Source organism: Mobula birostris (assembly GCF_030028105.1).
Source record: "Mobula birostris isolate sMobBir1 chromosome 1 unlocalized genomic scaffold, sMobBir1.hap1 SUPER_1_unloc_1, whole genome shotgun sequence".
Classification (NCBI taxonomy): domain Eukaryota; kingdom Metazoa; phylum Chordata; class Chondrichthyes; order Myliobatiformes; family Myliobatidae; genus Mobula; species Mobula birostris.
The window spans coordinates 970,715-984,600 of record NW_027274035.1 but is presented as its reverse complement, the minus strand read 5'-3'; the positions used below and the strand labels follow the sequence as shown (position 1 = coordinate 984,600).

At 42.0% G+C, this 13,886-nt stretch overlaps 1 protein-coding gene across 1 annotated transcript in view; it reads left to right on the top strand.

Moving 5' to 3' along the window:
- Positions 1 to 13,886, top strand: part of LOC140191985 (regulator of G-protein signaling 22-like) — a 204,855-nt gene that overhangs the window by 138,014 nt on the left and 52,955 nt on the right. The window contains exons 16-17 of the mRNA XM_072249889.1: positions 2,088 to 2,263; positions 12,850 to 13,012. Coding sequence (XP_072105990.1) covers positions 2,088 to 2,263; positions 12,850 to 13,012 — 339 coding nt within the window. The remainder of the gene's footprint in view (positions 1 to 2,087; positions 2,264 to 12,849; positions 13,013 to 13,886) is intronic.

Genomic DNA, 13,886 nt, shown 5'->3' with positions numbered 1-13,886 from the left:
GTTTGACAACGGTCTCCTGTCCCAATTAAGTGACATAGTGACCCAAATAAATGAAGGGAATCCCAGCTGTTTTCTCAATTACTTTTGTTCTTTAAGAGTTGGCCTAAATCTGCAGCCACTCCAATAAATCAATGGCCCGATTAACCGGAATTCACTGTAAATGTAATTCTTTTAAATTAATATACTGTGGTAACAAATTTGAAGGTGGTCACTTGTTTTGTATGGAGACTTTGATTGACCTGAGGAATATCTCTGTAAAGAAATCTCTTATTGTCCACCCTGACTGTGCGCCTTTCCCATCACTGGAAGATGAAGCTGCTGATGTTGGGCAGGCACATCCTCCCAGAACTTTCAGTCTCCTCCATCTTCTGTTCTTTGCATATGATAGGTCCTTAGGTTCTGGTTCTCCTCACTGTTGTTTTCCCTCGGTATTGGCTATGGAATTCTTTTTGCCAGTCATAAAGTATGATTGCTGTGATGTTTCCATGTTGTTTGGTCATATCTTGCAATATCCCCCTTGAGCCAATGAGGCAACAGAACATGGTCTTCAGAAAACTGGTGGTATTCTGGACCATGAGCATGTATTTGCCAGGCTGTCATAGATCTCCAGTTGGCTCATGGTTGGGCTGCCATCAGGTGTTGGAAACTGCAATAGGAGAGGATAGCCTTTATCTCCCCGGATCCATCTATTAGCTGGTCACCAAAACTGTTGGATAGTGCAGATATCTTGTTAAAAGAAAAAAAAACTGTGAGCTACATTACAAAACACTATGGCTGAATTAAGAGAGACTGCTAAAAATACCCAACGGCTCAGGTACCATCTGCGAAGAGTGGAGAACTTAATTAATGTTGACAACCTTTCATGGGGCTGTGTTTCTGAAATTGCATAATTCAAATTTGAGTGCTAAGACATAATCTTGAGCACTCTATACAGTATAAAGTATGTTGGAAGGGGAAGCAAAGTTCAGCATTCTTTCTTTCTGTCATGTTTTCATTCATCTTTTATGTCCATCACAGACTGATCAGCTGCAATAATCCTTCGCCACCTTCTGTTCATTGACTCCACCAGTGTCACCACAGCCGCTCATGGCCTACCCTTATCACAAATACTGCTGTTTTCTTCTACACTCTATCCCTTATTTACAATTTAGAATATCCTTGTTTTCTAATTGTGCCTAGTTGTGACCCTAAACAAGAGACCCTCTTTCTCTCTCCATGGATGTTGCCTGACCTGCTGAGTGTTCCTAACGTTTTCTGTTTTTATTTCAGATTTCCATGATATGCAGGGGTTTTAGGCTTTTGATTGCTTTAATCATTATGGATTAGGTTTTTCCTACGGATGAATATTTGATCCTGCCTGGAACTTGAACGATCTGACAACTCCACATACTTACAGGAAACAAGAACATCACAGTTCCTGAACACCCAAACACTAATCCCTCCTATCTACACCATGTCTATATCCCTTCATCTTCCTTACATCCATGTGCCAATCTAATCATCTCTTCAATACCTCTAACTCTACCACCATACCAGGCACATTAAAGGCATCCATGACTCTCTTAGTAAAAATCTTACCCCTCACTTCCCCCTTGAATCTACCCCCTCTCACCTTCAATGCAAGTCCTCTGCTATTAAACATTTCAACCCTGGGAAACAGATACTCACTGTTCACTCTGCCGATGCCTCTCATAATCTTATAAACCTCTACCAAATCTCCCCTCAGCCTCTGCTGCTCCGGAGGAAACAACCCAAGTTTATCCAGCTTATGCCCTCTAAACCAGACAGCATCCTGGTAAATCTCTTCTGCACCCTCTCCAAAGCCTCAACATCCTTCCTATAATGGGGCAATCAGAACTGTATGAAACTGAAACACCAAGCAGCCATATTTTGTGCCCAGCATATTTTCATTTTGGGGCCATGAATATTATACAGTCACAAAGGGGATTTGGAAGGAATCTCAAAATATGATGGAAATGTAGATTGTGCTACCACAGTGGGGGTGCAGCTTCTGATGCATTTAAGGAAAAGCTGATTGAATTGATTAAATTGATGTGGATTTAATTGTGATTTTAAAATCTTCTTAGGAAATTATTCTTCCTGATCATTCACCCAGTTATGTACAAATCCACGATGAATCTAAAAGTAAAAACTACTGGCAGAAAGTTCCTGAAAAATTCCGCAATTGCACATTGGATTCAATCATTGATAATCGGTTAGAAATTCGGAATTTCCAGGATTTCCTTGGAAAACATTTTGCAGGGTAGGTCCCAATAAGTATTTCTTTTAAATAAGTACAGTACAGTGAAATAGAAGCTCTACAAGAAAAGGTGTGCAATAGTAAAGATTCAGATCCACACTTTCTAAACTTGTGTAGGAAATGGGGCCATTATTTGCACAGAGAGTGACTCCACAATTTACCCTTCTGCTAATTTTCAAGCACCTGTACCACTTCTGCATTCACCAGCTCTCTCTCCAACAAATAGTGCACTAAATAAATATTAAAATTCTCCTTTTTAAAAGGTTTTGTAAGAGGCACTTGAGAGTTGGGAATGAGCTGCAAATATGAAATATTCATAAATATTCATATTCCGGAGGAGTAGGCCCAGAGTCCTCGGCTTTGCTTGTTGCTGGGCAGCGGGGGTGGGGTCGAAGCGCTCGGCAGAGGATGGTGCTCGGAGGGGCTGGTCGGAGGCTCAAAGTTTTCGGACGGACTCAGAGTCCGCTGCTGTCGAGTGCTTCCAATGGTGCTGCATCGGCAAGTTGGCGGCGCTTGGAGGTTCATGGCAGGGAGAGTTCCTCCCTTCTATCGTCTGTGTGGGATGAAGTGTCTATTGGGACTTTGAGACTTTTTTTACCGTGCCCATGGTCTGCTCTTTATCAAATTTTTTTGCACTGTTGTAACTATATGTTATAATTATGTGGTTTTGTCAGTTTTAGTCTTGGTTTGTCCTGTATTTTCTTGTGATGTCATTCTGGAGGAACATATTTTTTAATGCATGCGTTTCTAAATGACAATAAACGAGGACTGAATGTCCTCATAATTTAATCTAAATCTAAATGTTAAAATTTTCTCAAATAATGACCGGGCCTGTTCTCAGACTATTAATTGAAGATAAAACAAACTGCAGATGCTGGAATCTGGAATAACAAATGTAGCCTCCTGGTAAGCCTCAGGCTCGCTCAGCTTGCTTTCATCTAGGCGGAGCAGCCTTCGGCCCCGCCAAACCGGGTAATCAAGTTTGTGTAGATGCTGTGTGATGTACCCCACCACGCCAAATAACAGACAGTACACCATATGTGATTAAATGATTACACATTATAGATTTTGCTGGAACTATGTAATAAATAGAGATACAATATGAAAGGAAAGTATAAGGTGCTAATCTTATCAAAGTTCAACCGCTTTGTGCACAACTGTTGGAGCTCAATTAACAGAGTCTTTCCAACAGAGTCTTTCCACCATTCGATCCTCTCCGACCTGCCGCCTGGGACCAACCATGGTGGTTGACCAGAGCACGTCCTCTTCGGTTCTCCTCCAGAAAAGCCCTGGTCCTCGGACTCCCTCGTGGGTCCGATCCTCGCCCATCTTACAGCATCTCTCTCATCACGTCTCCTCTCTCTGTCCCCATTGCGCCTTCTCCCCAAAGCCCATGAAAACAATAGCTTACAGACACACAAGAAAGAATAACATCTATCCCAATTGGTTAGCAAATGAATACAATTATCGTTATCAGTAATTAAAACCCAAACAAGCTGCTACTGTTAACTCAGCAGTTAACATTACAGAAAAGCCACTTTATTATAACATAACAAAGAAGCCATTTTATTAGCCTAGCAGTAACATAAAAGAAGAAACCCCTTACACAAGCAAGGAAGAACTCAACAGGTCAAACAGCATCTGTGGGGGCAAAAGGCATGAGTCGACATTTCAGGTCAAGACTGTGCATCAGGTATGCGTGGCAACAAGAAAGGTAACAGGTATATAGCAGTACCAAGGGAGATGAGAGAGAGGTTGATGATCGATAGTTGGAATTAAAGGGGAGGGGATGATGAGAAGATTGAACCAGGTGGTGAAGACTGAGCTATGTGGGAAGGAGCTGATGGTAAGGTGGAACCTGTTGGGGTAAGGGAATGGAATTGATAAACAGAGGAAGAAGAAAACTAGATGGAAAGCTGAGAGTTAATGAGTGAGTGTGTGTGTGTGTGTGTAAGGAAAGCATTGGGGACGAGGGTTACCTGGCATGAAAAATTCATTGTTCTTACCATTTGGGCTGTAGGTTACCCAAGTGGAAAGTGAGATGTTGTTCTTCCAGCTTGCACGTTGCCTCTCCATAGCAATGGAGGTGGCTGAGGACTGATGGGCTGATGATAGAGGTAAAATGACTGACAACGTAAAGCTTGAGATAGCCACTGCAGACAGAGGGCAGGTGATCTCACTCAGAATGCAGCTGCAGGTAGAGGCTGTCACTCAGTCTACACTATTTCACTAGTGGAGAGGAAGATACATCACTCACACTGAATGCAGTAGATCAGGTTGTAGGAATGCACATGGACTGGAAGGACTTTTTAGGTCCCTGAATGGAGGCAAGGTAATCTGAACTGTCCTCCTCTTTTTAGAATTCTGGCATCCCCTCTGCTGCAGATGCTGTAGTCCTCATGCACTTCCCACTGTTCACTGCAATGTTTGTTCTCACCCACCCTTCTGTAAGCAGGACATCAGAGTTGCTAAGGTCCTCACCTTTCATCCTACCAGTCTTTTCATCTAACATGACATCCTCCACTATTTCTGCCAGCTCCAATGTGATCCTACCACCAGTTATCTCACCCCCATCCCAAACTCCCTTTCCAAATGGATTGCTCTTTTTGGAAAACACTGGTCTGCTCACCACTTCCACCATCCCCTGGCACTTTCCCCTGCAACAGAGGGAGGTATAACACCGGTCTCTTCATTTCAGCTCTCACCACCAGCCAGCAACCTAAACAGCCCTTCTGAGTGAGGAAGAGGTTCACCTGCACCTTTTTCGACCTAGTCTATTGAATTCAATGCATACAATGTGGCTTCCTGTACACTGGTGAAGTCAAGTCTAGACTAGGTGAGATCTATCACAGCCATCTGGAATTTATGTTTGCATGTCACCTTAACTCTCTTTCACATTCCCACACTCAATCTTCTCCAGTGTCGGAGGACCTTACGCAAATTGGAAGGGCAACATTTTTATTCCACAGGTAGGTTACAGAGCAGTGGTATGAATATTGAATTTTCCACTAGCAGGGTTCCCTTCTCACACACATTCACTGATTCACCTAGTTTTCTTCTCCCTTTGCTCATCCCTCCCAACCTCTCTAGCTATCTGTTTACATATTCCCATCTGGTTCTGCCTACACCCTCCAGCCTCTATGCCATCCCCATTTGTACTGCTGTTTAATTGGCAATCTTCCTTGTTCTCACTCAGACCTGATGCAAGTTCTTGACTCAAAGCATCAACTTGCACCTTTTGCCTCCACAAGTGTTGTTTGACCCACTGAGTTCTTACAATTTTTAAAAAATTCTAAATCTTACTGTCAAACCAATAGGTTTTATTGAAGTTGAGAATTGCTTCCCTGGACTGGGAGAAATTCAGAGTTCAGCAGAGGAGGACAAAGGGCTTAATTAGGAAGGTGAAAAAAGATTATGAGAAAAAACTGGCAGGGAACATAAAAACTGACTGTAAAAGCTTTTATAGATATGTGAAAAGAAAAAAATTGGTTAAGACAAATGTAGGTCCCCTACAGACAGAAACAGGTGAATTGATTATGGGGAGCAAGGACATGACAGACCAATTGAATAATTTCTTTGGTTCTGTCTTCACTAAGGAGGACATAAATAATCTTCCGGAAATAGTAGGGGACAGAGGGTCCAGTGAGATGGAGGAACTGAGGGAAATACATGTTAGTAGGGAAGTGGTGTTAGGTAAATTGAAGGGATTAAAGGCAGATAAATCCCCAGGGCCAGATGGTCTGCATCCCAGAGTGCTTAAGGAAGTAGCCCAAGAAATAGTGGATGCATTAGTGATAATTTTTCAAAACTCTTTAGATTCTGGACTAGTTCCTGAGGATTGGAAGGTGGCTAATGTAACCCCACTTTTTAAAAAAGGAGGGAGAGAGAAACCAGGGAATTATAGACCGGTTAGCCTAACATAAGTGGTGGGGAAACTGCTAGAGTCAGTTATCAAAGATGTGATAACAGCACATTTGGAAAGTGGTGAAATGATCGGACAAAGTCAGCATGGATTTGTGAAAGGAAAATCATGTCTGACGAATCTCATAGAATTTTTTGAGGATGTAACTAGTAGAGTGGATAGGGGAGAACCAGTGGATGTGGTATATTTGGATTTTCAGAAGGCCTTTGACAAGGTCCCACACAGGAGATTAGTGTGCAAACTTAAAGCACATGGTATTGGGGGTAAGGTATTGATGTGGATAGAGAATTGGTTGGCAGACAGGAAGCAAAGAGTGGGAATAAACGGGACCTTTTCAGAATGGCAGGCAGTGACTAGTGGGGTACCACAAGGCTCAGTGCTGGGACCCCAGTTGTTTACAATATATATTAATGACTTGGATGAGGGAATTAAATGCAGCATCTCCAAGTTTGCAGATGACACGAAGCTGGGTGGCAGTGTTAGCTGTGAGAAGGATGCCAAGAGGATGCAGGGTGACTTGGATAGGTTAGGTGAGTGGGCAAATTCATGGCAGATACAATTTAATGTGGATAAATGTGAAGTTATCCACTTTGGTGGCAAAAACAGGACAACAGATTATTATCTGAATGGTGGCCGATTAGGAAAAGTGGAGGTGCAACGAGACCTGGGTGTCATTGTACACCAGTCATTGAAAGAGAGCATGCAGGTACAGCAGGCGGTGAAAAAGGCAGATGGTATGCTGGCATTTATAGCAAGAGGATTCGAGTACAGGAGCAGGGAGGTACTACTGCAGTTGTACAAGGCCTTGGTGAGACCACACCTGGAGTATTGTGTGCAGTTTTGGTCCCCTAATCTGAGGAAAGACATCCTTGCCATAGAGGGAGTACGAAGAAGGTTCACCAGATTGATTCCTGGGATGGCAGGACTTTCATATGATGAAAGACTGGATGAACTAGGCTTATATTCGTTGGAATTTAGAAGATTGAGGGGGGATCTGATTGAAACGTATAAAATCTTAAAGGGATTGGACAGGCTAGATGCAGGAAGATTGTTCCTGATTTTGGGGAAGTCCAGAATGAGGGGTCACAGTTTGAGGATAAAGGGGAAGCCTTTTAGGACAGAGATTAGGAAAAACTTCTTCACACAGATAGTGATGAATCTGTGGAATTCCCTGCCACAGGAAACAGTTGAGGCCAGTTCATTGGCTATATTTAAGAGGGAGTTAGATATGGCCCTTGTGGCTAAAGGGATCGGGGGTATGGAGGGAAGGCTGGTACAGGGTTCTGAGTTGGATGATCAGCCATGATCATACTGAATGGCAGTGCAGGCTCGAAGGGCCGAATGGCCTACTCCTGCACCTATTTTCTATGTTTCTATGTTTCTATGTTTTTAATATACAACAAAATGCCAGAATGCTTTTCTCAATTTTTTTTTAGTTACTGATAAGATTTGGTCATTCCCATGTATTTGTGTAAATTTATCCTTGTATATTTTGTTCTGGCAAATAAGAAAAAAAATCCTTAATGTAGTTCTGATTCTGATTCAGGTGAATGTATGTGGAAGCATACAATGAAATAGATCATTTGCGTTAACAACCAATATACCTAAGCAGCCCACGAGTGTTGCCACGCATTCTGGCACCAACATAGCATGCCCACAATGCTTGACAGAACAAAGTCAAAGTACGGAAAATTTTCATAGTAAATTTATTATCGAAGTACATATACATCACCGTATACAACCCTGAAATTCATTTTCCTGTGGGCATACTTAGCAAACCTATAGAATAATAACTATAACAGGATTGATGAAAGATCAACTGGAGTGCAGAAGACAACAAACTGCAAATGCAAGTTTCAATAAATAGCAATAAATGTCAAGAACATGAGATGAAGAGACCTTGAAAGTGAATTCATTGGTGGGGGAATATTTTAGATATGGGGCAAGTGAAGTTGAGTATAGTTACCCCCTTTTGTTAAACAGTCTGATTGTTGAGGGGTGGTAACTACTCTTGAACCTGGTTGTGTGAGTCCTGAGGCTCTTGTACCTTCCACCTGATGACAGCAATGAGAAGTAACTGGAGAGGTAATGTTGCAGCTATATAGGACCCTGGTTAGACCCCACTTGGAGTATTTTGCTCAGTTCTGGTCACCTCACTACAGGAAGGATGTGAAAACCATAGAAAGGGTGCAGAGGAGATTTACAAGGATGTTGTCTGGATTGGGGAGCATGTCTTACGAAAACAGGTTGATTGAACTCGGCCTTTTCTCCTTGGTGCGACAGAGGATGAGAGGTGACCTGATAGAGATGTACGAGATGATGAGAGGCATTGATCGTGTGGATAGTCAGAGGCTTTTTCCCAGGGTTGAAATGGTTGCCACAAGAGGACACAGGTTTAAGGTGCTGGGGAGTAGGTACAGAGGAGATGTCAGGGGTAAGTTTTTTATGCAGAGAGTGATGAGTACGTGGAATGGGCTGCCGGCAATGGTGGTGGAGGAGGATACGATAGGGTCTTTTAAGACTCTTTTGGATAGGTGCATGGAGCTTAGAAAAATAGAGGGCTATAGGTAAGCCTAGTAATTTCTAAGGTAGGGGCATGTTCGGCACAACGTTGTGGACTGAAGGGCCTGAATTGTGCTGTAGGTTTTCTATGTTTCTATGAGAAGAGAGCATGGCCTGGGTGGTGGGAATTTCTGAAGATGGATGCTGCTTTCCTACAATACAGAACACAATAAAATAGAACACAACAAGTAACCAAACAATATCAGCAAAACAAGACCCTTTCCTCCCTCTCACCTTTCCACCTACCCACACACATGGAAAGTACTCCAACTCCAGGACATGTTCATACCAGGTTCGTTCAGATCTTACACATGCAAATCCTTAAGCCTGACTTGTCATTTTGCTGCATCTGATGTTAGCAAAAGTTCTTAGAGCTCTTCTTAGAAGTTCAAACACCATCATCACCTATTTTAAAGTTATAAAAAGGATAATTCTCTATTGTAGCACTACTTAAGAGCTCAAAGCATTAATTTGTCACTTTCAGAAGAATACCCATTTGAAATCAAACAACCTCAACCAAAGAGCTTTCACATAAAAGGATCATTGACTGAGCTTTATCCATCTGGCAGTATTTCAACTTACAAAGCCTGGGTGTTACAACAATAAATATGTTCTTTTTTGAAGTTTTGCCTCAGACTAAGTTTACCTTAAGAATACAACACCAAATAGAAAATCAGAACCTAATATTATGAACCTAAAGAAAGAAGGTATCATTGAGGAAGGCAATCCCAAAATGTCAATTCATAATTTACATTTGGCAATTTATATTCTTCATTATTCACAAGTCTGAGATACCCATCTGCTTCAAGGAAGCTTCAATCAAGTGGTAAACTTCTATGACTATAATCCAGTAACATATATATCCACTGTGACAAAGTGCTTTGAGAGGTTGATGATGAAGCATATTAGCTCCTGCCTAAGGAGTGACCTAGATTCACCCCAACCTTCACAACAGTTCGACAGCAGAAGCCCATTTCTTTGCTTCTTCATTATGCTTCAGTGGTTGGTAAGTTGATGGAGAAGATCCTGAAAGGCAGGATTTATGAACATTTGGAGAGGCATAATATGATTAGGAATAGTCAGCATGGCTTTGTCAAAGGCAGGTCATGCCTTACAAGCCTGATTTAATTTTTTGAGGATGTGACTAAACACGTTGATAATGGTAGAGCAGCAGATGTAGTGAATATGGATTTCAGTAAGGCATTTGATAAGGTATCCCATGCCAGGCTTATTGAGAAAGTAAGGAGGCATGAGATCCAAGGGGACATTGCTTTGTGGATCCAGAACTGGCTTGTCCACAGAAGGCAAAGAGTAGTTGTAGATGGGTCATATTCTACATGGAGACCGGTGACCAGTGGTGTGCCTCAGGGATCTGTTCTGGGACCCCTACTCTTTGTGACTTTTATAAATGACCTAGATGAGGAAGTGGAGGGATGGGTTAGTAAATTTGCTGATGACACAAAGGTTGGAGGTGCTGTGGATAGTGTGGAGGGCTGTCAGAGGTTACAGTGGGACATTGATAGGATGCAAAACTGGGCTGAGTAGTGGCAGATGGAGTTCAACTCAGCTAGGTGTGAGGTGGTTCATTTTGGTAGGTCAAATATGATGGCAGAATATAGCATTAATGGTAAGACTGTTGGCAGTGTAGAGGATCAGAGGGATCTTGGGGTCTGGGTCCATAGGACACTCAAAGCTGCTACGCAGGTTGACTCTGTGGTTAAGAAGGCATACGGTGCATTGGCCTTCATCAATGGTGGGATTGAGTTTAAGGGCCAAGAGGTAATGTTGCAGCTATATAGGACCCTGGTCAGACCCCACTTGGAGTACTATTCTCAATTCTGGTTACCTCACTACAGGAAGGATGTGGAAACCATAGAAAGGGTACAGAGGAGATTTCCAAGGATGTTGCCTGGTTTGGGGAGCAAGCCTTATGAGAATAGGTTGAGTGAACTCGGCCTTTTCTCCTTGGAGTGACAGAGGATGAGAAGTGATCTGATAGAGGTGTAAAAGATAATAAGAAACATTGATATTGTGGATAGTCAGAGGCTTTTCCCCAGGGCTGAAATGGCTAGCATGAGGGGGCATAGTTTTAAGGTGCTTGAAAGCAGGTGCTGTCAGGGGTATGTTTTTTATGCAGAGAGTGGTGAGTATGTGGAATGGGCTGCTGGAGGCAGTGGCGGAGGCGGAAATGATAGGGTCTTTTAAGAGACTCCTGGATGGTTACATGGAGCTTAGAAAAATAGAGGGCTTTGGGTAAAGCCGAGGTAGTTCTAAGGTAGGGACATGTTTGATGCAGCTTTGTGGACTGAAGGGCCTGTATTGTGCTGTAGGTTTTCTATTTTTCTATGCTCTGAATCAATGAAGATGCATACATCACAATATGCTTCACTGAGCACAGTTCTGCATTCAGCACTATCCTGCCCTTGAAACTCGTCACTAAGTTTCAGCTCCTGGGTCTCGATACCCCTCTGCACAACTGGATCCTTGATTTCCTCACTTGCTGACTCCAGTCGGTTCAGATTGGTAACAGTCTCATCTCCACAATCACCATCAGCATAGGTGCACGTGAAGATGGTGTGTTAAACCCCCTGCTCTACTTGCTTTTTGCCTATGATTGCATGGCTCAGTACAGCTCTAACGCCATATTTAAGTTTACTGAGAATGTTGGCTGAATGAAAGATGGTGACAAATCGGCATATAGGAGGGAGACTGAAAATCTGGTTGAATGGTGCCACAACAACAATCTTTCACTCGATCTCAGCAAAACCAAAGAGCTGATTATTGACTATAGAAGGAAGAAGCCGGAGGTCCATGGGCCAGTCATCATTATGGGATTGGAAGTGCAGAGATACAGTAACTTTAAATTCTTTGGTGGTGTAATATTGGAGAATGTGTCCCAGGACCAGCATGTAAGTATATCAAAAAACAGGTATAGCAGTGCCTCTTCTTTCCTAGTTCGTGCAGATTCAGTATGTCATCGAAAACTTTGACACACTTTTATAAATGCACAGTGGAGAGTATCCTGACTGGCTGCATCACAGCCTGGTATGGAAACACCAAAGCCCAAGAATGGAAAGTCCTGCAAAACTGGTGGATATAGCCCAGTCCATCACAGAAAAGGCCCTTCTCACCATTGAGCACATCTATAAAGAATGCTGGAACAAGAAAACAGCATTCAACATCAAGGCCCCCTACCATCCAGGGAATGCTCTCTTCTCGCCACTACCATCAGCAGGAGTTACAGGAGCCTTGAGACCCACACCAGCAGGTTCAAGAACAGTTGGTGTATTACCCTACAAACATCAGGGTTCTGAACTAGTGTGGATAACTTCACTCACCTCAACTTTAAACATTCCACAACCAACAGACTGGCTTTCGAGGACTCTGCAACTCAAGTTCTCAGTATTATTTTTTTAATTTGCACAATCTGTCTTCTTTTGGTTGTTTGTCAGTGTTTCTGTATAGTTTTTCATAAATTCTATTGTATTTCTATGTTTTCCTGTGAATGCCAGCAAGGAAATGAATCTCAGGGTTGTATATGGTGATATATAAGTGCTTTGATAATAAATTTACTTTGACAAACCCAGAAAGTCACATCGTTTTGCTGTTCTCTCGTCAGAGCTTCTTGGAAGTTTCTTCAGGCAATTTAAAAATTATGTAACTAAAGAAAGATTAAAAGTGGTTGAACTCATGGATTCTTCAGAAATATTTTAAAAATTTTGTCCTTAAAATATGCGAGGAGCTCTTCAACTTGCATCTACAGAAAGGAAAGGGACAAAATATGATTTTTCACAAAATGAATCTAGAAGCTTTCATTACCATCAACTTACTAAGTTTTAGTGAAGTATCTGATCTTGAGTTAAGGATGAAATCAGCTACATTCTCACTCTCTCTAGCTGGGATCACTTTTGTTGTTTCACCAGTGCCTGTTTTTGATCAGTATACTTCCCTATATTAATAGCAACAGTAACCACAAGGTTAATGTACAGATCCCAGTTTGATTAATTAGTCTTGAGCTTTAACCAAATGTAGCAATACACCACTGTTTTAATAGCAGTTTATAATAGTACGATATTGCTGATTTGTGGGCATTTATCTCTTGTAGTGTGGATCTTAATTGCTGGTTGGATATTGAGCATTTTAGAAAAATACCACACAATGCAGAAGAAGAGAGGAATAACAAGTCCAGAGAGATAAAGAACAAATATTTGAATCGAAAGTATTTCTTCGGACCCAGCAGCCCTGCTACAAAAGCACAACAGAATGAAGTAATGCCTGAATATTTGTTTTAAATTAATTCTTCATACAGTAATAGTTTTATTAATGTACAAGACGTGAACATCAGAGGCAATGCCAGCATGTAAGGGTTACAATTAATTGTCTCAGAGAAGCCAGTGGTGGGCTGTTCCCCTAAACTCCTGTCATTATTGTGATCCTTGTGTAGGGAGCTCTAGGATTAATCCCTATGCTGATAGCCATTGTCCTTCATGGCAGTAGAGTGTCTCATAAACATAAAAAATTGTTGGAATGGCTTTGGCTACACATTTTATAGACAGTATCCACTGCAGTCATGGTGCACCTGTGATGGAGGGAATTAATGTTTAGGATGACAAATAAATTGTCAAGTAGTTACTTTTGCTTTTTGAATTGTGTTCAAGCTGTACTCATCTAAGCAAATGGAGAGTATTTTTTCACAGTCCTGACATGTCCATTATAAAATCCCACTAAGGGTGGATGTCAGAGGTAAGTTTTTTCACACATGGAACACCCTGCCAGGGCTACTGGTTGAGGCAGATACATTACGGACATTTAATAAACTCTTAGATAGGCATATGGATGATAGAAAAATGGAGGGCTTATAGGAGCTAGATTGGTCCTAGAGTAGGTTATAAGGTTGGCATAGCATTGTGGGCCAAAAGGCCTGTTCTATGTAAACATCCATTTTAGAATTTGGAAGTCTTTGTACTGTCAAGAAGTGAGTCTATCTTCAAGTTTACCAGCCTCTGACTTGGACAGTGGAAGAATTGTCCATGATAATACCAGTGAGCGTCAAGGGTAGATTGTTAGATTTGCCTGGCATTTTGTGACATGCATATTACTTACCACTTATCATTCCTCTCCCCCACCTGCACCATGCCTGCC